The following is a 26,326-nucleotide window of genomic DNA, read 5'->3' on the forward strand; positions in this document are numbered from 1 at the left end:
CAAATGATATGTGATAAACAGTTATTGATAAAACTCCGGTAATTAAAATCCTAAGTGTGAGTCACTGCTGGCCCAATCAAACACGCAGGGAAGCCCGAGGGCCTGGGGAAGCCCCCAGGACAGGTGACTCAGGCAGCTGCAGCCCCTGGTCCCCCCGGGGCTCCGGGGGAGGCTGTGCCCCAGCTCCTGGCCGCAGCCTCCTGCCCCCAGCAGGGTTAACCAGACCTCACCACAGGGGTGGCTGCCCCCCAGTGCCGGCATTTGCAGCCCCTGTGGTGAAAGCCACGCTGGCAGCCATGACTTCAAAGGCTGCCTGCAGCAGTTATGAATAATTAGCTGGAAGAGGCAAAACTAATTTCAAATAAAGCGGGTAGTAATTACAGTACAGTAGGCCGAGTGTAGTGCTGAGATCACTTTATAAGCTGCTTTATCAATCCCAAGTGCCTTACAATGACATCAGAGCTGCAGTGCTGAGGTGATCCCCTCCCATGGCACCAGCACCACTGGCACAGCAGGCCGCCCTCATGAAGTCTGCACAGGCCTGCAATAACCAAGTCATCTAAATCAAAGTATCATTTAAACTGATGTAAAATAAGACTTTTTCCAACAACATACAGCTTGTTTGTGCTGGATGCAGCAACAGAAGCTCTGTCAGACACTTTGGACAGACTGACTTACCTTTACTGAAATGAAGAAACAAGAGGCCTGCAACGTTAATTCCAGCGTTCTGGACTCAACAAAACTTCTGTGATGGTTTGGTGTGGCCCATCTGCTTTCCTTTTGTAAATCTAAGTGCTCCCACCACAGAGCAGTACTTCAGAGAAGGAGGGGTGATGGGACAGGGGACAACTACGTACCTTACTTGTTTTTATAGTCCTGCTCAACGCAAGCCTGGAACAGATTTTGTCAAATCAGTCAGAAACCCAAACGGCACAAGAAGCACCATATAAACAAGTAGCCTGAAGTGAACTGTCATCGCCTGAATGGTTGAAGAGGGTTGGGCATGTTTGTTTATTGAAAGAAAAAAGGAAAAAACAAGCAGTGAGCACTACTCCTCTCAGATCACATCCCCACAACCCGTCCCATCGCAGCCGCCAATACCCAAAGCTATGCCTGGCAACACAGACCCCCAGGGCACACTCTGCCTCGGGCTCAGCACTGGCACTGCTGACCCTCTGCAACACAACGGACCGCTACCAAGTTTTCTCCAGAGTTTCTCATGCTGCCAAACATCTTAACAACGCGAGCAAGGAGGTCTGCCAAAGGATGATGTTGCAATCCATGTGATTTTAACCGAACAACCCCAGACCCACACGCTGTAAGAATTCCCCATCTGAGCTACAGAACACAAGAGCTCTCCACAGAGAGGTTACAGCACAGGGCAGCGAGAGCAGCCCTTGCTGCCTGCTGGCAGCCCCACAACCTGCCCTGGCCCTGCGCTCTGACTATACAAGAGCCACAACAGCAGCTGACAGCTTTTCTACAGCTTCTGCTAACTATATCAAAAGGGGCCTGTGGGGAACAGAGGAGGGCAGACATCAAGAAAAAGGCCAAGGCTAAAGGTGTCTGCATCCTAAAACTTCCAATGCTGTTGTTCCTCAGGTCCTTTTGACTTGTCAGTTGACTCCTCCCTGGATACCTCCCAGATACCCCTCCAGCTCCACAGCAGAAACACAATGAGGCCACTGGAGAGACCCCACCCTACAGCAAACTGGGCTCCTCAGCCTGGGCCTTCCCCTTCCCAAATCCTCCTTCTCTGCCGGACCCCCGGTTGGTCCAGGAGAAGAACCCTAGCGCTGCCCCCCTCGCTCAGAGCTCCCCTTCAGAGGGGGAAGGGAGCTGGCAGCGCAGCCATGCTTAGCTACAGCTCAGCAGGTGACTGTGGAAGTCAGCAGTTGAACTATTTTGATTTGACAGATGGGAATGCCGCATCCAACATTTCTGCACCAAGGAACGTCATTTCCCAACAAGCAGGAGGTCTGCCTGGGAGTCCCGTCGGCTCCTGTTGCTGCACCTCCTGTGCACAGAACCTTACCTCGGTACTGTGAGCCACCGCCTGTTTTATCACAGTGCGGGGCCTTGAGGTAGACAGGGGTAGGACATCTCTGCTGACAGTGCTGCTTAGAGGAAACAATATTGTCAGGCACAAAAATCCAGGTGGTGACCAAAGAAAAAAAAAACACAAAACCCCTCAAGTCAAGACCAGAAGAAAAAAAACCCTGTGAAATAAGTGACCAATACAAGAGAAGTGGCCCAGCCCCCACTTGAGCCTTTGTTGTCACCTTACTCAAACCAAGTTTACCTGGGTTCTTACTTACACAGGAAACTTGGAGTGACTAAAAAATAACCAAAATTTCTTTTGATGTTCAGACAGCACACCTTCCCACCTCTCTGTAGCCTTGTTAAAGAACACACAGAGAAGTATGCTCAGTACCTTTGCTTTTCACAGTCATGACTCAAACCCACCCCAGGTAATCCTTTTAAAACATTTCCCATGCAGAAACATTACTACACCCCTGCAGAAACGGGTCACAGCATTTCAAGCAGAGCACGATTGGAGGGCTGAAAGATGTTTAAACATCTGTTTACTTGTCTCCGCTAAGTCACAGTGTATTTTAATTGGCTTAGATGTACTCCAACAGCAATTGAACCCTAAACCAATCCCATTACCTTGGGCTCTTTATTTTTCTGATCTAAGTAAAAAGTAAAGTAAGAGTTAAGTAAAACTAAAAGGCAGAGGCTGAAAGCTCTCAGGGTGGGGGGGGAGGAGGAGATCACACACATTTTAAATGAGCTTTCCTGTCACAGTCTTACATTTTTAAGGCAGTCTATCAGTATGTCCTAACTGCATACAAAGAGATTGATCACTTCAAATGTACTTTCCATGTTGTCCGAATGCCAGCACAGATAGGAGAATGAACCTTTCCCATCAGCATCAGCGAGGGGAGCACTGGCATAACAGGACAAGCAGAATACAGAACCAGCTTTTGTCCATCTGTCGCAGACTCCTCTTCCCATCCTTGCAAGACATAGAGGTCCCCAGGCTGAAATCAGGTCAGAAAACATGAGCACCACCCACAAGTTTCCATACCAAAGGGAACAAAAGGAGACCTTGCCAACAGGAAGGAACCCAATCAAAGCGTAAGAGCATGCCTGAGGCACAAGCCACAGGACAGCCTTCGCCATTCTCCCCTCTCTGCCCACCCACTGCCAATTCAAACCGGCCGTCTCTGAACATCCAACAGCAAAGAGAGAAGGGGGTGAGCACTAACAAGTACCCAACGAATAACTGAGGGGGCGTGATCCACTGCCTGAACACGAAACCCATCACAGCCAGACCTACACCTGCACAGGAGGGCTGCCAAGCCCATGCAAACATTTATTTCAGCTGGGCTGAAATTAGCCTGCTGTTCTGCAGTCCTAATGAACATAGGATCTTGTCCACAGGGCCAGGAATTTGTGCGACAGCTACCTGGCACATTCAAACCAGCAAAAATTGATTTCCTAGCATCAGTCCTGTCTTGCTTAAAAAGAAACCACCCTCTAGAAGGTTCCAGACATTTGCCAGTTTCACTGGCATGAAATCTGCATGAAAGCATGCTGAGGAAATGGCCCTACCAAATCCTGAGGGGTCTCTGGGGAGGAACAACTGAAGACAGAGAACCTGCTGTGAAAAATAGCAAGCAGGAGAAAGGCAGACAGTGCTGTAACTAGGACACGGGAAAAAAGGGATTTCCCACGAAGAGGCTCCAAGATAAGCGAGCCAAGAGATTAAATGGAAAACAATGACAATTGCTTGTGAAGGACTGATTTGGTAGGGTAGGCAGGGGTAGAGCTATGATACTGCTGCTTTTGGGAAACCATGGACCAACAAGATGACTATTCAGGAGCTGCTTCACTTTCTGCTCAAGAAATCCTGACCAGAAGAGAAATGAATTGAGAGACAAAGCTCAAATCGTTCTTCAGGGGAGACACACAGGAGGGAATTCACCAGGATCTTTGGTGGTGTTCCCAGACGCTACCCCACAGACAAAACAGCTCCTTCTTTCACCATTCAGTTCTGAGATGCACATTTCCCCAAATCCCATATTATCCTTAGGGACAAGTTGAAGCTTGAATTACTGACATTGCTAACGCTGCAGCATGAGAACATTCCCTGTCAGAGTTAAGCAATACAGACCACATCCCTCAGGCTGTAGATCAAATGCTCTTCGGCAATGCTGAGAATAAAGCAAGTCTTTCCTTCCCTTTCACTTCCTGGGAATCACCAAATGAAGCAGAAAAGAGATAGACAGGTCCATGACATGTTGGGTGGAGGGAAAAAGAGAAAGACAGCTATTTCTTCCTCGTCCCTGAAGAGGATCTTTGTTACATCGGGGGAATTCAGGCAGTCTGCAACTGAAAACACTCAGTCTTCCTTAGGAAAAGCCTCAAACTCTCCCTCAAATTCACAGGCCTGAACCAGCAGTGAAGAAATACAGAACAGAGAAATAAAGCATCCAGATGATCTGTCTCATTTTTCAACTTAAAGGTGTCTTACCCTTAAATGACTAGAAGATACCTGAAGGGATCAGATGTAATCCTTTGTTTTACTGGACTAGTGGAAGAGTACATTAGAATAGTCACAGAGTTAGGTTGGCACACGTTCATTCAGGACTCCAAACACTAGGATTTCTTTTAAGTCCCAAACTCCTCCAGTGAATACTGCACTCCATTGACAGTTAGAAGATGACCTGAAGCATGCTCTGGTCTGACCAAAGAGCTGATCCATTCACCTCAGAAATTGCACACATGACCCAAATACAATTCAATTGTCATTACACTGAGGCAAAAAACAAAGGGATTTACGTACCCTGAAAAAAAAATGCAGAAACCAACTGGACTTCAATGCATATTTAAACAGGAATCACCTGGCCTGGGAGAGGACTAGTTACATTCAATTGTTCTCTGTATGGTAGCAGGGAGAGCTCAGAAATCCTCCTGCCTGAAAAGCTCACTGCTCTCACTGCTTTCTGACAGTCTGCTGTCACCCAGACACAGTGCTGTCACACTGCCTAGTCCTCCATGGATTTGTGTGTGATTTCTGAACAATTATCAGAGAACATGAAGAACAGAAAACTTGATGAGAATATTACCTGTACTACAGGAACTTCTGACTGGGGCATATAGTTGCCTTTTCCAATTGTAAGCCAATTTTGAACAGAAAAAGGGACAAGCAAAGGAACCAACCAAACAACAAAAAAAACCCCCACCACCCAAAACACAAACACATACAAAAACCCAAACCCAACCCTAAAAAAAAAATAAAGCACAGAAAACCCCAAATCCACTAAGCTTCAAGGCAGAGATTACTGTATCTTAACCACCTCCATGACCATACTCAGGAATAGAAGAGCAGACCTTTGGGGAATAAATAGCAACTTTGTTTACTAGAGAAGAAACTGCAGAAGAATTTATTTTCTCAAGAAAAGGGGCGGGGGAGGGGAAGACACACCTGCCTGAGGCTGAACTGCCAGGGTATCAGGTACTTGACTGATAAATGAAAATGTTCTGCTAAAATACATCAAAGATAAGCTGCTGTAGCCATTTCTACCTCCTCAGGAAAATAAGCTTCACACACTTCAGGTTCAGCAGGCTAGAAGAAAGGTGATTTAAGCAAGTTGCCCCTGGAAGACACAGAAGGAGATACTGCATCAGGCATTTTATATGAGAGGAAACAAAAGTAGTCAATGCACTGAAGGGCAGTTTGAGCTCACAGCTGCCTGTAAATCTGGACTGAGGTGGATATTCAGACTCACTTCAAAGACACCATTTCATGCTGGAATGCCAGGTTCCTGACCACAACGGAGATGCCTGAAAGCTAAATCTAGCAAAACCTCAATTACCCAGCAAAAGTACATCTGCATATATATGCAGATATAGTCCATCTCAAAATGCAAAATTCTCCACAATCATTAAGCAAACCCCTTCCCCTCCAAGAGCTGTCAAAGTGTAAAGAACTAGGAAAAAAAGGCCACTTAAATTTCAAACTTGTTCTTTTAATGTCTTAAAAAGGTCACAAGATTGCTTTCAATCTTATTAATAAATTTTATTCGGACAAGTAGAGAACAACTTGTATCACAACATCTTTAAACAACATGATTAAAGACTGCAGCACTCCAAGGAGGCTCACAGATATGTACAGTATATGAAGAAAAAAGTTGCACCTCAGAGCCGATCATGATCAAGTTAAAAATACCTGACTTAAAGTACATGTGCTAATAAATTTCCTTTAGGTCATGACCAGCATGAAAATAATTAGGACACAGGTACTCAGCAAAGTTTTCTGCTAATGGGTACAGCAATATGCTGCATTTAAGAATTAAAATCAAATTCTAGTTTAGTGTTAGCACTGAGCCCTTAAGAGAAATCCAAATTTCTACTTTTCCCCATTTACAAACATCAAAGCTATTCCCACTTAAGGGTGTGTCCAGCTGCACACGAATCAAGTCCTTGAATGATAAAAACTTTTAGCGCTAATACTGGAGGTCTTACATCCCGGTATAAATTTACCTGTCTGGCCATTTCATCTATCAGTTGCTACAGAAAATACTTGCTAAGTTAACTCCTCAGGAGAAACAATGCAGGTCTCTGGAAATCACATCCTTTCTACAATGAAAATGATCTGCCAATTCAAGTTTCATTTGTTCAGGAAGACAGAAGATTTAAGGCTTCGGTGGCAAAAATAATCCTCTGAGCAGTGTTATTCTAAAGTCGAGCTGACACAGGTATGTTTACTTTTTCTTGACTTAAAATCCCTGGTATCAGGTTTAGATAACATCCACCTGTTAAGTCTGGCAAAGAAATCTCTCCTTCCAAAGAGGTTGTACTAGATCAACCATTTTAGAAGCATTTGAGGATAGTTTGTTTAAAAATTTTTTTAATTATAGCAACATTCAGAAGTTTTTAATAAGTTGACGAAGCAGTGCTCATGGCATCATCTGCAATTTTGGTACTGGCAGGGTGTATGCTTGCAAAATATTTGACATCACTGTCATCATCCATTTGAAGCGCCATAATTGTTTGTTCCACAGCTTCTTGATGAGAGTTGGCAGAATTTAGAAAATATTCTGTAAGAGAAAATGCACAAGACTTATAGGAGGAAAAGACAGCAGATACTTTAACATAAGCCTCAGCATACTATCATGAGGTTCAAAAATCTCAGGAGACAGTACACAGGTGAAGTCAAACTGGAGTATCTGAACAGGCACACAATACACTGCTGAATATACCTATGAATTTACCTTGAGAAAAAAAACCAAAACCATTCAATGTTTCAAAGCACAGTTGCTCTAATACAGCTGTTAGAGTACAGGAATTCTATTCAGTATAAAAGTGTGACGGATTCCATGACCAAAGAGGAAGAAAAAACCTGCAGGAGACTCAGAAGAAGTGTGTTTATATTTGTGATGGAGGGAAGGTATCCCAAATCCATGGCCATGCCACTCCATTTCACTGGCAGGCTTGCCAAATAATTATCAAACAATAAAACTAAGATAACATGAAATAAGCGTGGAAGAGGTTCCAATATCCGATAGTTTTCATGAACTACACAAGTTGCATAAAAGCACGTAAGTACAAACAGCTCATAGGAAGGGCAATTTAGATCTGAGGTTTTAAAAACTTCTGAACTTATTTTTTAAATCCGTCTTTCATAATCTATCCACCACCCCTTATCATACACACATCATCTTTGAGGCAGGGACTACTTGTATTATAAACTTTCATAGTGGCAATGCAGAACGGAGGTGTACCATCCAGGCAGGAAACACAAAAATAACGAGGGCAACAACAAAAATACCAATGCTACATGATAACAGGAAGAACAGCGACAGCCTTGGCACAGTTAACAGAGGATAAATTACTGCACTTCAGCTGATCCATCTTCACTGTTAACACACACTTACTCAAGAGTCTCCAGCATGCACAAGGCAGCTAGCGATAGCCTGGTTCTCACTGTGTTGGCATCCTTTGTGTTGTCCAGTGTTTTGAACATTTTTGCATTTTTAGTCACATTTTCTATGCTAGAAACAGCAGTCCTCAAGCCAGTGTAGGGTTTTGAGGAAGAACATGACCAGAACTGGATGAAGTATTGCCAGTGTGGATGCTCTTCTGGTTTACAAAGTAGCATAATATTTCTAATGGTATTTTCCTTTACAGTGCTTTGCAATCTGAGCACTGCTGACTGCAATCTCAGCATCTGCTATGCATTGGGGATGCTCTTCTAAGCAAAGTCTGCAATTTGAAAGTTGCATGTCTAATTTCCCTCAAGAGACTCCAGAGAAACTTTCTTCCCACTGCTACCATAAAATATAAAAAACCAAATAGCAGCCATTTCTTCTCCCCCAGTGAGAAAAGAGATAGTGGATTTAGTATGGAAACATTTTTCTTTTTTATCCTTATTACACAGAACATCAACAGATTTTTTTAACCAAATAAAAAGCACTGCTCAACAATTTCACAGTTGCTAGTTATTCATTTGTGCTTTCTGTGCCCTGATGACACCTCTACAAACTAGCTCGTTCAGGGAAAATGGTACCAAAAGAAGAGGCTAGCATATGAGCAAGAACTCTTATTTCCCCGGAGTTACACAACAGTGGCTCTGATACCACCACAAGGTTCATGGTTTTATCTCAGCCAAGGTAACATTCCACACCAAGGAGACTGTAAAAGCAAAAGTGACCACATCTGATGTTGTTTCTTCTTTCCCAGCTAACTACAGGAAAGTGGAGGGACAAAAAGATACGCAGCCAGCCCATTGCAACTCTTTCCGACCACTAACCTTTCTCTAGAAGGGTTTGCTTTAATGTTTTTGCAAGCAGGACTCGAACATTTGGAACCCTGTCAGATGCCAAGTGTAATAAGTGTGGCAACAGATGCACAGCAAACTGGTCCATGGGCAGGCAGTCATCTTCACTGATAGTCTGGCAAGACGACAGAAGCAATTTCATTAGATTTCAGCACAGTGAAGATAAAACCTCAACACATAATCAAAGCTGACAGACCTTACTACTTTCATAGCATGAATACAGTAGGTAATATCCACAAAGTTTTAAAATACGGTACAACAATGCTTTCTAGCACAAAGTTGTACACAACGAAGCAAGTCTGAGTTGAAGAAATTCAGGTTCAGTTAGAAGCCTGCTTTATTTTGTATGAAGTCTGGCAACTTCCTTATTTTTATTGTTTGGGGTTTTTTAATCACTGTATCATTTGAAAAAAGGGAAGAAAAGTAAGAGATCTTCCCAACCCTTTTTAAGATTGATTTAGTCTTTGTTTTACCTAGGTACTATATTAAGACAAGAATGGTCCATCTCAATAAACATCCATTGTACCCAAACATGTGTCTCTAAAGCTCAACACTCCCATTTCCCCTAATACTTCAAAGAACTGTCCCTCTTGGGCAGCAGTCATGTTGGCTCCCAGTCTGGACCTCTGCTACAACCTCCACATTTGACTATTTCTTCAGGACCCCAGCTAGTTGCAACTCTTCTGCTTATTTTGCTGAGAATACATTGGTTTTGACCAAGCTGCACTAGCTGGCTAAGGAGGTACAGAGAACTCCTAGCACTTGATTTCTACAAAGTAACAGACTGCTGTAGCATATTATCAAAATCTCACTTCATGCTGACTAACAAAGCAGCTTCCCAACTCAGGGATTATTTTGCTATGGTTTTGTTTTTACTCAACATCTGACAGCCTGATGTTAACATGCTAAGCTAAAGATGTATGCAAGCTCATGCATGGAGCAACACTGAAGAAAGCAGCTGTGAAACCTATTCCCTTGGAAACAAAGTTCTTAAATGTTCATGAAAATAGCGTCAACAGACAGCTAAAGAGTGCCAGTTGCTATTCCCCCTTAATTCTTACCACCACCACCACCTCCCAAATCAAAAAAGATGAACAAAAAGACATTTCACCTGACAAATAAAGACAAAAGTTTGCCGACCAGACCACTTGCGGCATCTACAGAACTTTTCAACAAGTTCATTCATGAGGTCTGTCACGAAGGTTGATGGCGAAGCCATGTACAGCTTTTTTACCATTTCACTAACCTTGAAGAAATGAGAAGAAAAAAGTTAAATACAAAAGTTACTTCTGACCACCAACCCTCAGAAGTTTGAAATCCTGAATATATTTAGATTGCTTTACCAGCTTGTAAGAAATCCAACGAACAGATGACACTTTGTCTGCACAGAGGCTGAAAGCAATAGGTCGCAAGTAGTCATAAATGTCTCTGGCACTGTACAGATCTAGAAGCAAAATCAGTTGCCTGCAAGATGGAAGAACCACCAAACACAGTATGTTACAATAAGAAAAAAGGTAGCTTTAATGATGAACATGAACGTTTATATGACACCACTCACCAAACAGGCAATGTGGCCAAAATAAAGTTACTGAAAAGTAAAATCTTCTCTTTTTCAATGCCATCAGTTTGACTATGGGTCACTTGCAAATTTTAAATTGCTGCTTATTCACAATAATGGCAAAATGCTGCATGAGCTCAAAGAATGAAAAACTAGGGGAGAGGCAAGGGAACCAAGGTTGTGTTTACAATGCAGGGATCCTGGTAACAGCCACAATACAGCACCAGTGATCCAGCTGTGAATGACACTGCAGTGCGCACATACATTTGAATACCTGGTAAAGGCATCTCACACATTAACACATGTATAGCTACAAAGCAACTACTCTTAGTTTGATAAGTATCCTCAGTCACTTAAGTACACTGATTTAGCAAATCAATAAACTTCCTCTACTTCAGAGTATACTGGACAACTAGAGAAATTATCAGTTGTCTTCAATTTGTAATGAGTTGATTAAGATTTCAGCAGGTTGCAGACACTAGTATGTGTCATGAATGGTAGAAAGTATGTCAAAAGAAGTGGCGTAACATGTCACAAGCAGCCGATTGAACGTCTCCATACCAGCAGTAACAGTTAAGTCATTTGTAGTTACTAAATCAAAACACTTAAATATAGCAAAAACATTATGGTAAGTTGTTGAACTCTGTCTCTCAAAATTTAATTCAAAAGATACAATGTAATTAGTCATTACTATATGCTCATTTCATATAGCGGCTGCTAGAGAAGCCCTGGTCCCACAGTCTCTCCTCACAGGGTAAGTGCTGCAGCCTTGATAATCTTGGTGGCCCTCTGCTGAACTGGTTCCAGTTTCTCAGCAGCTTTCCTGTATTGGTATAGATACATTGCTCCAGGTGAGATCTCATGACTACCGACTAGAGGAGGCTAATCTGTTTCCCTCGATATCCTGACTATGCTCCTGTGGATGCAGCCCAGGACTGTGCTGCCAGGACACACTGCTGGCTCATGTTCAGCTCATTGTTCTCCATGATACTCTGGGCCTTTCCAGCAGAGCTGCTCCCAGGGCAGCCAGCCCTCAGTCTGTCTTGCTGTCAGAGGCTCTTTCCCTCCCACGTGCAGGACCTGGCATCTGTTCCTTGTTGAACGCCAGAAGCCCCTTCCTCTGCTAGCTTTCCTGAGCAGCTTGACCCTTCCGAGCTGCCTCCTGTAGGAGCCCACCTACCAGTTCCATGAAAGAGCAAAAGTCTGCTCAGATGCAGTCCAAGGTCACTACTCTGCTACTCTCTTTCTTTACTCCCCTCAAGATCTTGATCTCTGTTTCATGGTCATGAATTCAGCCTACTCAAATACAGCAACTTGAACTCAAATTGCTAGAACACTTCTATTGACTTCAAGAGAAATCAGATGTGGTCTTCTCTTTTGGCAGCTTCTTTTCTATGGAAGGGTAATGTTTTCAACATATGGTGATGGAAAAAGACATTCAAGTTCCAACTATTGTAAGTGATATACAACTACTGAGAATTTTTAAGCAAGGGAGACAAGCGGTGGAGGATAAAGACTATCCACTAATGAAAAATGAAATTAAGAATGTCACTGTAAAACATCTATTCTATGATTTCAACATTTTTAACTGTCCATAACAATAAAAACAAGCATCCAGAAAACTACATACTCAGCCAGCTCAGCACGGAAACGCCAGTTCCTGCTGTTATCAGTCACTAGGAATTCCTGAAGCTGATAAAGATACTCTCGTCTTTTGTCAAGATGAAGAAGCTGTAACAGTAAATATAAAAACTTACATAAAGAAATGTAGGCTACAATCAGCAGATAGAACAAGAGCTTTAAAATACAACTAATGAAACACTTGCTTTTATTAAAAAAAAATCTTTAGCAATAGTCCTGATTTCCTGGGCTAAATCCTATCACGCTTAAGCCTGTAAAACAACATGGGGCACTACTGAAAACAAAATCTCATCTAGTTTCTACTTTTAGTCTAGGAAAAGAGAGGGATAAGCAGTAAAGAAAATATTGATTTTAAAGGTTTTATGATTTGTGTCTTTCAGCTCCAAAAACAAAGCCATTATAGAAAAACTCCTAAAGAAGTTTTGAGAAGTAAGCTGTGTAGAGAGATTAGAGCCATCAGAAAACTTAGTACCATCCACTGGCACCTATATACTGAATAAACATGCAGAAAACAGGCTCTTCGGATAAAAGAAAGTGTCAACAACACAGATCTCATGCAAAATATACCCTAGTATTCAACAGATGTCTGTATGGCTTCTCATAGAGAGTTATACTGGTGTTATGTTAAAAAGCAAGTGCATTCAAAGAAATGAAGCAAAATACATAATTGCACTTGACCAGAGTTGAACACAGACATACCTTCAGAAAGTCATGCAAGTGTTTAAGCACACCTATCCTGACTTCATCTAGATCTTTTAAAAAGCCATTGAAGACAGGAACTAAATCTCCAGCAGTAAGCTGATCTCCAAGGATGACGGCAAGTTCATGTATAGAAAATGCTAGTGTCCGCCGAACCTTCCACTGTAAAATAAACAAATGGATTTTATTGACTTCTCATCTGAGGTGCTCTATTTTAACTTGAGGGTGAGTATGCAAGCTGGACTCCCAGTGAGCTACAGTACTTACAAATATGTTCAACAGTGTCTCATGTAACAATTGAAAATGAAATTGGAAATTAAACTTTACAAAAAAAGGAAAGAGAGGACAAATGACGAGGTATCATTTCTTCCACCTGAATATCAAGGAACTAGGCAAATAGAAGTAATGAAAACATTTACCGGGTGTTGTGAAGAAAAATAGTATTCCTGTCATCAGTACTCTTCCACACATCACACAATATTTCAGCTTCCCTAATATGTAAAGTTTCACCTACATTGGGTGCCCAGCAGTCCAAGGACCAGTAGAGCTTTTACTCGCCCTAAATTGAGGGACCACTGTTTTAATGGAATAACTATTTCAAATAAGTCTTTTTAAAGAGTAGGTGGCATCTACTTTTTAGCCAGCAGTTTCCAATTAGCATGGCTACTGTTCTTTTGCCCTAGTTTGGTGATTCAATCTTAATTCAGATGAGACTGACAAACTCTGGACAGTTTTGAATACAGGTTAATTTGTTTTTACTTATGTTTTAGATTTATTAGCTGATTGTTTTTAATGGCTGCAAGAGTTTGGAAAATATGAGCAATAGCCATGTATAAAATACTCATTATGTATCACTGAGAACTGCTGCTCTAACATAGCAAGCAACAAGTTCAAGAGAGGTGAAGTAGTCTGAGAATGTTTAATAAAAAAAATAAAAAAGCATCTCCAAAAAAGGAAACAAGGGAGGACTGGGAAACAACTGTAAACCAACAGTAAAATGCACAAAGCCACCTCCTCACCACCTGACAACAAGGAAAATGCTGCTATTTCCAGTATTTGTTCTTAAAACAGCAATGCTGCATAGTGATAGTGATGTTATTCCCTTATGACTAACTTGAGGCAGCACTGAAAGGCCACCAAAAGGCCTGGCGTGAGGCTGACTCACTGAGCTCCAGACATGCCTGCAGGGGCACATGTCTGCTCACGCACAGCGGCACAGCCCAAATTCTCATGCCTATGAGAATCCCAAGCACTGCCATAAGATCTCAAGCAAGCAGAGGAAATCGGAGACCTCTCCTCACGTTCCCACTGGAGACCCATCTCCCACTCAAACTGCCCCTTTTCCTTACTAACCGAGTACCACACACACACCCAGCTTCCTCTGAAACAACAGTTACACTTTCATTCATTATACTAACAAGTAATATGGGCAACAAAGTAAAACGCAGAGCAACTCAATGCCCAGTAAACAAGAGAAATCATCATAAAATTTCAAATCATTCATTGTCAGAGCTTCTTGAGCTTACCTGCATGTCAGATGCCAGCGTCTCATAAGTATCTTTCAAACAGTGCCAATTCTGTCTGCCCAACGTAAGTGCCACGCCTGGCAGGCTGTAGGCACAGTGTTTGGCAATCTCAGTATCGACTGTTTGTGCGCGAGATGGATCTGTCATTGATAAATACTGATCCAGCAAGGCTTGAGGTACAACATCCTACAACAAGAAAAAGGTAGAGTGTTTACACTGTTTTCAATAAATCCTCATAAGGCTTAATAAAGTTCCAGGGAACACTGTCAGAAGAACGTTTTTCCGCACAACTAGAGAGTATTATTTAATTACAATATTTTAACAAGAATGCAAAGATTTTGTATTTCATAAGTTCCACCAATACGTTCCAAAGAAATGATGACATGACTGGGGGCTATTTGAAAATACACAGACCAATGTAACAGGTGAGTGGGCAGATTACTTAGGGAGACCAGGAAATTAAGAGACTACATTCTACCTTTCTACAAACATTCAGGCTCACAGGCTGTGCAAATTGGGCATTTTTACTCATCCATAAAAACAGGCAGAACTGCAAATGAAGAGACTTGCTCAAAAATAATTTTCCTATTCCTCTCAAAATCTTGGGGAGGTCGGGAGAAGACAATGAAATTAAAATGCCCTGGGGAGGGAGGGAAAGGGAGGAGGCAGAGTATACTGTGTTCAATATTGCTTCCAAACTCCCTAAATAGTCGGCAGGAAGGAAAAGGCTTCTCCAGAGACAAAGTGATCTCTGGTGAAGACCAACCTTTCTCTCCACTGAGAAATTAAAGTATCTGAACTAAAATTTTGTGAAAGCCTCTTTGTGTTGACTTCAACACTGTCTTTGCTTCAGCTGCTGTCAGTTTATCTCAGGCACTGCCTCTACCCAAGGGGTGTGCACAAGAACATTTCCTTAACGCAGCTGCCGAATAGCTCAGCTCATGTAAGCAACAAGAGGGACGGAGGTTCCCACTCAAGGAATCATACTGGTGCAGGGTGGCCCGCTTAATACTGAGTTATGTAACAACAAACATTCGATTCCTTCGGGGAAAAATAATAGAGGCAGTTTGAGCTTAATGAAACACTTGCACACCTTTTCTTCAAAAAGCTGTCATGGGGCGGGGGGGGGGGGGGTGTTCAACTCAAAACATTTAAAAAAAAATCCTGTTTCCTCAATAACCTAATTTCCATTATGGGACAGTTTCCACAGAAAATGAAACCAAACAAAATCAGAGCCTGGAAGTCTATGACAACCATTACCTCATGTCAAAAAATACTGTAATCTTTTATACATAATTAAAACAGAAGCAACTGCTGAGTTAAGCCATTATGTCTAGAAACACGGAACATTTTAAAACTACTTATTTAAGAGGTTTGCCATATTTAATAGAAACTACACTACATCAGAAATGACTGAATGAAATGCATAAAAGAAATCCCCATATACATAAAAAAAATCCACTTGTCTGATACGTGTAGGAAAAATGGAAGTTACTGTCATTTACCTGTACTTTGGATTTTCTCTCTTCTTCAGGGCTGAAACTACTGTTGGTGCTCAAATCTGAATCATTATGAATATAGTGAAGTGTAGAATCCATGTTCTAAGAAAAAAAACAAAAAAGGTCACACAAAATGCACTCAAGGATTAAACACAAATGTCAACATCAAGAAGTGCTGTCCTCACCTTAGGGTCTTTTTCTTAAAGGAATACATGTTTTAATATCAAATACAATTTTACTACAGCCCGAAATCAAAAGGTCTGTAAGATAAATCTTTATGCTTTCAAACACAGGCTCCTCTTATTCTGCTCCATTTTGGTTCTTATGGAATGAAAATCACAGGAGAGGAGTACCTTTGAGACTGCATTAAGGAGAATGTAACTAACATATGGATCACATTGCTTCTCCCCTGAAGAAAAAATGAGAAAACATCTGTAGCAGATTTTGTTGGATTTGTTGCTTTGGATTTGTGCTAGAAAGAGCTCAAAACAAAGCCAACCTCACACTTAAGAGTAGAAACTGATGAGACTTCTGCTGCCGGTCCCTTCCTAGAGGCAATTATTCTATAATCTTCTCTACAGATGAGCTTCACCTTATAATACAGGGTCCTAGTGGACCATAGCTGCTGACATCGGCAGTTCTATTAAAATAATTTTTATCAGTCATTCAAGCATCCTGACTACATATCTGAGCCTTGAAGATAAGGACTGAGATTCTCTTTCAGAACTCTACCAAGCAGCAGAGATTTGTTACGCTATGGTAAACTGTGCTGCTGAGGGGGGTGCACTGTCATTTTCTATACCAGTGGAGTTCCCCAAATGCAATGGACTTCGCATAATCAAAGATGAATTTCAAGAAGTATGTGATGAATATTTGAGAGTAGGTCAGACTGCTGCCTGGTAGAACAGGACAAAGGCATTTTTGCTAGATATGAGCCAAGGTATCTATTCACAGACACTGCAAGTTGAGTTCTCAGGGTCAATGCAAACATCGAGAACATGCCTACTCTACCAGCTGTTCAGATCAGTTCGACAGTGAGAATTTTCAAGCAAACTACAAACTTCATCAAAAAAGCCTCCAGGATACCATCTGTCTTCCTTGGTTTGACTTCAGACAGTTGCTTTTTTCTTCTTCCATGATCTGCTTTCATCTAAGCATTGGGTTGTAATTTTAGTTGCTGAGGTATAATTACAGGTGATAAAGAACACGCAGAGCTGTGAAGCAATTGCATATCACTGACACAGCAGCCCAAATCAACTGTCAGGCTCATCAAGCAGCAGCAAGAAGGTGTCAAAAAGCCTTGACACAGATCCTTGAACAGATCCACAAGTGACACTGTAACCGTGTCCAGCAGCATACAACTCCAACTATAAAACCTCCAGAAGCTCTGAAAACCATCTCTGCAGGATTTTAGTGTGTTAGTCAAGTCTTCGCTCCTTTTCAGCCTTTTTTCCCAGAAAAAGAGAACATTTTCAGCATTGCCAAAAAGTCATGGGCTTTCAAATCAAGAAATTATGAGACAGCCAGCACAACATAACCATAGTGCTTTCCATGAGTTGCCCAGGGGCATGGGACTGGAAACTAGTTACCCATACAGGTGCAGAAGGACAAGCAAAGTGTGATTTTGCTTTGTGATACACGTGCAGAACTGTGAAGGCTGCTTTCAAATATAAAATACTGTAACTTGATTTTTCTAAAGTGTCCAGTACCCATATTGACACTTTGCTATGCTGAGACTTTAAAAAAAAAAGCAGAAAACCAACCAACCAACCACACACACAAAAAAGCACCTGTGAAAATTAGAGCTCTCTTCACTGCTATAGGTAACAGTCCACTTGCACAACAGATCACAGCTTGATTCCCAAATTCTAGGTCACCTCTAATACCCTTTCACTTGCAAAATGAGGACTTGATTCAGTGCCAGTAACAAACAAGGAACTGACAGATTAAGGACATCCTTTTAAAGCGTAAAACCAAAACATGCAAAACCAACATATAACAGCAACATGACAGGTTCTTAAACCTTCTGTCAGCATCATACTCTGAAGAAATAAAATGCAGGACAGGTCCCTCTCCACACACGCCACCCTCATTCATCCTCAGAAGTAGAAGGACTGAGTATGCATTTACAGGTCAGCATTAGAAAGAAGGGACTACAACAGACCTCATGATAAAGAAACACATCGAGCCTGACATCAGGAACTGGAGGAAGGTTGGTTTTTTTGAAAGAAACCAACCACATTTGTAGTGTTAAATTATGATTGTGTATAAACAGCGGTATCCACATAAATGTTACATTTCTTCACTCCCCAAATGTTTTCAAGCTACACAGTAGTCCAACAGCTTAAGGGAAAAGTTAATTAAATATAATCTAGAAACACTGCTCTAATTAAAGAAGGTTGAAAATGTTTGCACTGGACTGATGTCAACTCCTAGACTTTTCAGATAAAGTTGATAAGTGTCTTTGAAAATACCATTTAGGCAATATGGTTCAACAAATCACTTGCTGTGGTTTTATGGAGTGTATTTTGGAACCATTGCTTTCTTCATAGTTATAGCTTTTAATATCACCAAAGCCTGTGGCACTATATGCAGTGAATATAGTGGGTTTGGCCTAATACACAGTACAGAACAGAAAATAGTATCGAATACCACAGACTTCTGTCAGGCAGGGGGCAGTGGTGGGGTGCTGAAGAAATAAGAGCAAAAAAATTCAAAATTTTACTGATTGCTAGAATCCACTTCTTTTAGCAGTCCACACAACATCCTAGATTGCAGATCATGAACCTCTCTTATGCAGGCCAGTAAACTACTATAAAACACTTCAACAGGGAGTACAGGGAACAAAGTACCTCTTTCTACAGATGGGGCAGGGGAGGGAAGAGTGAAGGGGGAGAGCACTGGAGAAGGGGATTCACTTATCAGTATGGCTCTGTTTTAAAGAAGGCAATTTCACAGTAATAAACTGCAGTAGGATTAAAATATCTTAAAATGCGATAGTCACAACAGAGATTTTAACAGAAACAATTTCAAGAATTTTCATGGACAAGCACCGAACTGGCAAAAACAAAGGCACCCAACACAACTCTTTATTTTAGTAGCTAGTGCTTCAATACTAGCCAACAAAACCAAATGCTACACTAGCCAAAAGTAGGAAGCATTTGGCTGCAATTACTGCACAAATGCAAAATACAGCTCTATTACTAGACCCCTGGAAATCCTAATATGGGGGGGGGGGGAAGTACAAAACTCACTTCTTACCTCAACACTGTCACCAATTAAAGGCACAATATCACCCAGTATAGGTTTAAAATTTTGTTGGTCATTGATGGTTAGTTCAGGCTGTGTGTCTGTTCCCTTGCCGACACCGGCCATTGTCTCTTCTTGAGGATCCAAACTGGATGCTCTGAGTGCAGCAGACAACACTTCCACTTGTGCTGCAGCGTATGAAAGAGAAATACATGAGAGAGTGAACTGCAATAAACTTTTAGCAAGTCCACAAATCAACTTTTAGACAGTGACTAATTAACTGAAAGATGATAAAAGAACTACAGGGGAGGTACAAATTGACTGTTAGTAAATCCCAATCTGGGGGCAATTAGTGTAAAATGTAAGGCAGATTAACACTCCACTTTTTCCCTAGGGTGCCCAACCACACTACAGTTCAGTGAAATGTGTCTTTAAAGCAAAAAAACCCAGGAGTAAGAGAGTGCTGTTATGACAGGATCAGTTCTTTAGGAATCTCAGTACATATTAATGGTGCAAATAGTCTTTAGGGCAGAACAGCACATGAATACTAACTTACTGACTGGGTCTTTTGTGAGAGACAGGAATAACAGCGAGAAAGGAAGAGTATTCAAATGAAGGTTGAGAACAGGTTTATTCATACAGAAAGGATTTCGGTTCCGAGAGACTGTGTGTCTATATATGGTCATTAAATTCTTATGTTTTTGTACCAACTCTAAAGCAAGATCTATACAGGAAGATGCTAGACCCCAGTAACTCTTCTCTGGACAGTATACTTCAGCCTCCTTGCATCCTCCAAACAAATATTGAAGGCTGCACTGTTTGATGTCCTCTTATTCACCAAAATAAAGCATTAGCACTTCACACCCTGCCATCCACTCTTGAAAAAGATCCAGCAGTGCTGAGACTGCTCTGCTTTCCATCCCTCTGCTTACTGCTAATTAAAAAAAGCTTTGCTGAGCAATGTTCCTTGGATATAGCCTGACCTAAGCAGATGCAGTATCAGAGGCAATCTTAGCTGCAAGCAACACAGAATTCAGTGCAGACTGATCTACCCTCTCTCTCCTTCTCCACTTCTTTCCAAGAAGGTAAGGAGGAATAATCTCCTAACCAATTAAATTTACCCAGCCATCCAGAAGCTCTGTTCCTCATACTCTTTGGCTTTTCCGAGGTTTCTTAAATGCTCACTGTGAAATTAAATAACAAACCATATACTTGTTTTTAATCCCACGTTGCCATACTAAGTCACAGAATCTGAATTTCTCACTCTAGCTTTTTTGATAGGGTTATTAACAAGAATGAAACAAAGAAAGTTGGAGTCATTTGTAGATACAAGAAACAGATATGCAATACATCTGTTACAAGAAGCAAAATCTTAGCTAGCAAAAATTGGAACACACACACTACAGGTTCACTGGTTTCTAGGTGGAGTCCGATGTAAGTAAAGATAATTCTTTACAATATGCAATGCTAGCTCTAACTGTGACAAATTTCTGATAGAACAACCAAAAGACATTACTGTAATTCACCTCAACAGGAAAAAACCCAGCAAGTTAGAAACTCAAAAACAAAACCAACATCATAGTGATACTTCCACTATAAAACACATCATGTTAGAAAATATAGTTTCAATATATCTATATTATATAATTTATATATAAATAAATAAAAATTAGGAATGCTTTTATTTGTAAGATTAATAAAAGCTTGCTATGACTTCACTCTTCAAGTGTTACTTCACTGACAATAAACCTCTGTACTTTAAGGCCCATGAGAATAAACAAGGTCAATGTTAGTAAATTCCTTCAAAACTTCAAAATTCAATAAATCACCCCAAACCCATGCAAAATAGGTAGTCATTTCAGAGCACCTGCTAGAGGTAAGAAATGTCTGTCTGATTCCCAGTTTATTCTCATCTAGAAAAATCGAACAAGAAAATTAAAAAGAATTATAGTCTGCTGCACATCAAGGAGACATTTTTCATTAAGACTTCTTTCATGAAGGATAACTTCATGAAAAATGTACACTCCTCTCATTTTCACTTAAAAGTCGAGAACACTTACCCTGACTAGGCAGCACATACTGCTTCAACACTGAATATTTATTTACTGAAAAATCCACACAGAGCTCCAAAGATTACTTCTACTAACAAGAGTGAAGGTATCTACAGCAGTAACTGGAACTTTTCCAAGATACATTCCCCCACTCATGCCCCACTGTCAGCCTGCACACCTGGACCACCCTTGCTCAGGGGCTTAACGTATCCTGATTTCCTCCACCTGCCCTACAGGAGATGACACAAACATGCATCTCCTCAGCTTCTTGTCAATTCTACAATCCCAAGACATGGGGAATAAAGGACAGGAAAGGCCAAACTCCCAAGGATTTCACTGATTGGCAAGTGCCTTCTTTTTTTGAGTGCTCCTCCGTAGGCCCTGTCACCAAGGGTGACTTCAGTGGTGTCATTCACTGACAACTGAACGACTGAAGTCCGTAAACATCTTAAGGTCCTAGCCAAAAAGAGAGCCAAGCACAGTCACTATGGAAGGCTCCGGAATGGTGGAGTGCTTAGTAAAGGAGGAAGAGGAAGAGAAAGAGAGTACACGTGTGAGTTAATGTGCATATGTGTGCACAGCTCTAGGTGGCTGCCTTGAAGACACTGAAACTTGAGGCAGCATCCTAATGGCTGTCTTCACCACCCCAGGCTCAGGTGCCAGGGCACATCCCCTCGTAATCCCTTCACACACAGGCACAGCTCAAGAGCTGTACTTATACCCTCTTGACTGAGATGACTGCTGCTCCTCCCCATCTCCTACAGCTATTAGATAGGCAACGTTTTCCAGAAAACCACTGAAAGTACAAGCAAAGGATAAGTCTCCCCTCTCATGCAGGATGCACAGAAATGCCTCAGAGCTCTTGGGAAACAAGATTTTGGGAGGAAGACTGAAGGGGATCTGCTGGATAACTAGCTTTCACAATTACCTTCAACAAAAATTGGAGTGTAAAGGCCAGTTGTGTGGAAAACACAGAATTCATACATTGCACTGCTAAGATAAAGTCAAAGTTTACTGGATCTTGAACCATCTGTTAACTTTTGCTTCAAGTGAGAAGTATTTTTTAGCAAGGAATTATTTAGTCTTGGCTACTATACCTGCATCCTAAAATAACTGCAACAACCTTTAAATTCAAAACCACGTTTTAGCTGGCCTTGTAAAACTTCACGGTCCTCAGGAGTTTCTGTCCTTTCAATACATTTTATTGTCGTTTTCTGTTTCTCCTGATGTTTCACATTGATATTTAAGTGGCACGCTCTCTACTCTTTTCTGAAGGATCTGCCTTCCTTACCCTTGCTTCTTACTCAGAGGCAAAAGCTATGGGCTGCATTAATGGGTTCAGCGACACAAATAAAATATAAAAATAAAAGTGGAGTTTCTTCTCCACTTCCTCCTCACCTACAGTTCCATTAACAATATATTTTAGACTTTTACTGCAGGCAGCGCTAGTAGCCTAACTCATAAACATAGTTTTTATAAGGGAATGGGATTAATTGACACCACATTTGGGCTGGTTTATCCCTATTAGGTCTCCATTTGGCAAAGCAGCCTGTAACTGGCATAAGCCACAGTTAGCCCCAGTAACCTGCAAGTCAGGCTTTCACTCTTCCCCCAAATAATAAAAGAAGCTGACATTACATGATTTAGCACTTTCTACACAGAACATAAGGAGATAAATTAAGCTAGTGTCCTTGAAAAGAAAAATAAAGAAGTAAAAACATCTGGAGAAAGAAAAGCAACCTCTGAAGTAAGTGAAGGCAGCAGCAGCCTCAGGGAGCTGGAAAAAGTTGGCCTAAATAAAGACCCTGTGATAATTTCAAAAGAGCTGGCATACTTCAGAGGAACATGCAGGTTTCCATCTCCCAGTTTGAGACCCTCAGGAAGTCTGGCCAGTGGATTGGAAAGGTCTTATTAACAGTGATCACATACCACTGCTTAACTTTGCATAGCTCTGCTAGTCAGTAGAGTTTGTCTGTGAGAAGACAGGCTGCCATTATCTTCGTTGCTGACTGCTCAACTACTCAGATTTATCACTTTGGCAACAAGCTAGTTCTGGAAAGAAAGCCTCAAGGTAAAGATTTTTGGGAGTGAGAGTCAGTTAAAGCAGTTCACCCCTTTCTGAGAATGAGATTACGGAAAAAAAAAGTTCTATGGCAGCTGCTGGTCACTGTTAAAAAATTGTATTTGCTAGAGACCTCATCAGTCTCCATACCTTGGAGCAAAGATTTGAAGTTGAAATGGAAACTGCTCTGATGATAAGGAGGTGTATTACAGAAACACAGAAAACACAGTCAAGTTACAAACCTAAAAACCCTCAAAACAAAACCACCAAAAAACCCACACAATCACAAACAGTAAGCCAGTAGTGTTTGGCAGCCAAGACATCTGGAAGATTAGGGTATGCATTGAACATACTGTACTCTGGGCTTCATGAGCTGGCAATGCCTTTCAACTGATCCTTCCCCTTGTCATGACACACTGAGGTACCCCTTAGATAAAAACTGAGTTACTCTGTTCTCAATACCTCTGCTATAATGATGAAAGCAGGTGAGGGAAGAACCACCTTGCACAACATAGAAGGCTGAGGTGAGACATGTGAAGTAGAGGAACGCAGAATCCAGAAAGGAAGATAAATTAAAACAAAAAAGGAAGTAGAAGGGTTAAAGCATATGGAGGGAGGGGACAGGGGTACAAAGGTATAGTAGTTGCTACGGATGCATATACAGCACAAAGCACGGGGGTGGGGAAGAGAAACAAAGAAAAAACTGTACTCCTCTGACTCAAAGAATCATTGCCGGTTGAACTCCAGTACCAAATCTCCACACCTGCCTCAGCTGTCAGGGATTGGCTCTGAAATCAACTAGCAAAACAGAAATCATCAATCTCTGCTGACTGTACCACAAAGGACATCACCTTACTACCAGTTATCCTGCAGAGTCAAATAATAAAAATTCAGTGTGATTTTAAGAACCCTCGAAAACCCTGTATCAATGACCCCAGCCAATAAGGTTCCACACAACAGGTATTAGTTTTCTTCTTTTTTTTTAGTTTAGAAAATATCCTCTGGAACAAAACACGTTAAGGGTGCTGAAGTCACACAGTCAAGCACTGAGAGGGTAGGTACAGCCAGAGTTAAGGTCATCTGAACAGCTTAAACTTACTGACACATGCATAACATCATACACTACAATCTCAAACTACACTTTCGTTAACTCATCCCCACTTCATCTTGTGATGTCTCTAGGATGCTTGCCCCATTTGCTATAGAAACCAGAAGATGTGTACCTATGGGAGCTCTCCAGTACGACAGGCCCCCGCTTACCCACCACAGAGAACACAGTATCTTCTGCTCCCATCCCTCGTCTGAGAATGCAGCAATAAAGACAGGAGCACAGCATGGAAGCAGGAATCCAGGACTTGGGTGACAGCAAACCAATGAAGAAAAGTGCAAGAAAAAGGTCACAAGGGGGGGGGGGGGGGGGGAGAGAGAGAGAGAGAGGAAAAAACCCACAGTAATTCCTAGCTTGCTGTCAAGAACTAGCCCACTCGCAGTACAAGACTCTCAAAAACATAACGGCTAGTCCTGTGGACAGGGGGATGGGGAAGGGGAGGGTAGAAAAAGAAACCTAAGCACCACTTGGGACCAGGGCTGTTTAGCAAACACTCATAAGCCCTGCATACTAGAGACAAAAATATCTGTGAAATTAAGTTTTGTCAAATTTCTATGAAAATAATATGTGAAGACCACCTTTGGAATGAATATTTATACCATCAGTTTGCAACAGCAGTTTTAGATGGTGAAGATGGAAGCATTATCCCTGGTATTGCCATGAGAAAAGAGGCAGTCAGGGCTCCAATTTTCTGGATCATCCCCAAAGGGAGTTTATCTCCCTGTTGTCACAATTTATGGAGTGTAAGGTCCAAAATATAGGCATTAAGTCAGCTACTCAGACTAAATTCTGCATACCTAGATCTTTATGCGTGCTTTAGTGTTTGAGACAAGCGTGCAAAATTAATACTATTCTATCAGTTTTGGTCTCAATTTCCTTATGCCTCAATGTACTTTGTATAAAATTAAAACAGCAACATTACCAAATCAAAACAGGCATGTTTGAAGTCTTTAGATCAAATAATGGGAGTACAGGCAAGAGGAAAAAAAAAATAGAAGAGTACAAGGTTTAGAAGGTGTGTTCCATGGGGCTTCACTACACAGCCTTAACCAAGTCAGGGGTACTGAATGGAATACAAAGGTGACCAAGTAATTAAGATCACCTACCCCCACCTCAAATTAGAAAAAATGGCAGTGGTAACCCTAATTCAAATCTTTCCTAACTTGTGGCCACAGGGAACCCATGGTGTTGACAACCCCAGTAACAGTTTTCTTCTACTGTAATGCACAAGTGGAAGTCAACAAGTGCACAGAAAACCTGTTGACACCCAGTCGAGACAGCTACCAAAAAAAAATATCTGCTCTGAAACAAGACACAAATACACACAAACAACCTTGTCACACAGGACAATTCTGAATGTACAAATACAAATAAATCCTCCTTAAAAGTGTTTAAGATATGTTCTGTAACTGAACAGAACAAGGTTTTATAAAACAAACCTAAATAGCAGTGCAAGTTTTAACAGTGGGCTTCAGAGATGTGTTATGTGAAGACTGAAATCATTAGCAAGGCTGAAATTTTTTTCTTATCTCTTTCCATAGACAGAGAGCACCCAAAGCACTCTTAGAGCAACAAAGTTTTATCTGCTGACTTCACAATAGATTAAATAGAAGCAGCCCAAAATGGATTTAAGAAAAGTTATTAGCATATCAACCTACTAACAACGACAAGAAGTTGAAAGCAGTATCAGTTTATTCTAAAATGCTTTTCTCACTCCCAACTTGGCCCTCTTTTTCCTTCCTACTTATCCTCGTAGAGACATGATTTCCCCTAGGGATTCTTCAGCTCCAGAATGACATGGCTTCTTCCTTAGTGGTACCTCTGGACTTTCTGACTGTGACACTCAAGCTTGATGTGCTTTAGAATTTATTCAGCATACGAATACCAAGAGAAACGTATCTCCAGTAGGTATGTGTGAAATAGCCATGTCATTCTAGCCCAGGAGGTATCTCTGAGGTGCTGCTCCACCAGCTGGTCATACTTATGAAACCCTTCTCCATCCTTCAAGAGCCTTTAAAATGGAGGATATGCATTCACTTCAAGAATTCAGTTTGGATCAATTCTCAATTTGACCCAACCAACTTG

General features: G+C 41.4%; 1 protein-coding gene across 13 annotated transcripts in view; it reads right to left on the reverse strand.

Annotated features, from left to right (window-relative positions):
* Positions 1-6,017: 6,017 nt before the first annotated feature.
* The window catches only part of PPP4R1 (protein phosphatase 4 regulatory subunit 1), a 68,088-nt gene continuing 47,779 nt past the window's right edge, over positions 6,018-26,326 (reverse strand). For all 13 annotated transcript variants that reach the window (XM_054816052.1, XM_054816055.1, XM_054816063.1 and 10 more), the window contains 9 exons: positions 19,033-19,208; positions 15,778-15,873; positions 14,273-14,458; positions 12,747-12,908; positions 12,037-12,137; positions 10,192-10,312; positions 9,960-10,094; positions 8,822-8,963; positions 6,018-7,109 (listed from right to left, as the gene is read on the reverse strand). In XM_054816052.1, coding sequence (XP_054672027.1) covers positions 6,946-7,109; positions 8,822-8,963; positions 9,960-10,094; positions 10,192-10,312; positions 12,037-12,137; positions 12,747-12,908; positions 14,273-14,458; positions 15,778-15,873; positions 19,033-19,208 — 1,283 coding nt within the window. In that variant the 3' untranslated portion in view covers positions 6,018-6,945. The remainder of the gene's footprint in view (positions 7,110-8,821; positions 8,964-9,959; positions 10,095-10,191; positions 10,313-12,036; positions 12,138-12,746; positions 12,909-14,272; positions 14,459-15,777; positions 15,874-19,032; positions 19,209-26,326) is intronic.

Source organism: Grus americana, chromosome 2 (assembly GCF_028858705.1).
Source record: "Grus americana isolate bGruAme1 chromosome 2, bGruAme1.mat, whole genome shotgun sequence".
Lineage (NCBI taxonomy): Eukaryota > Metazoa > Chordata > Aves > Gruiformes > Gruidae > Grus > Grus americana.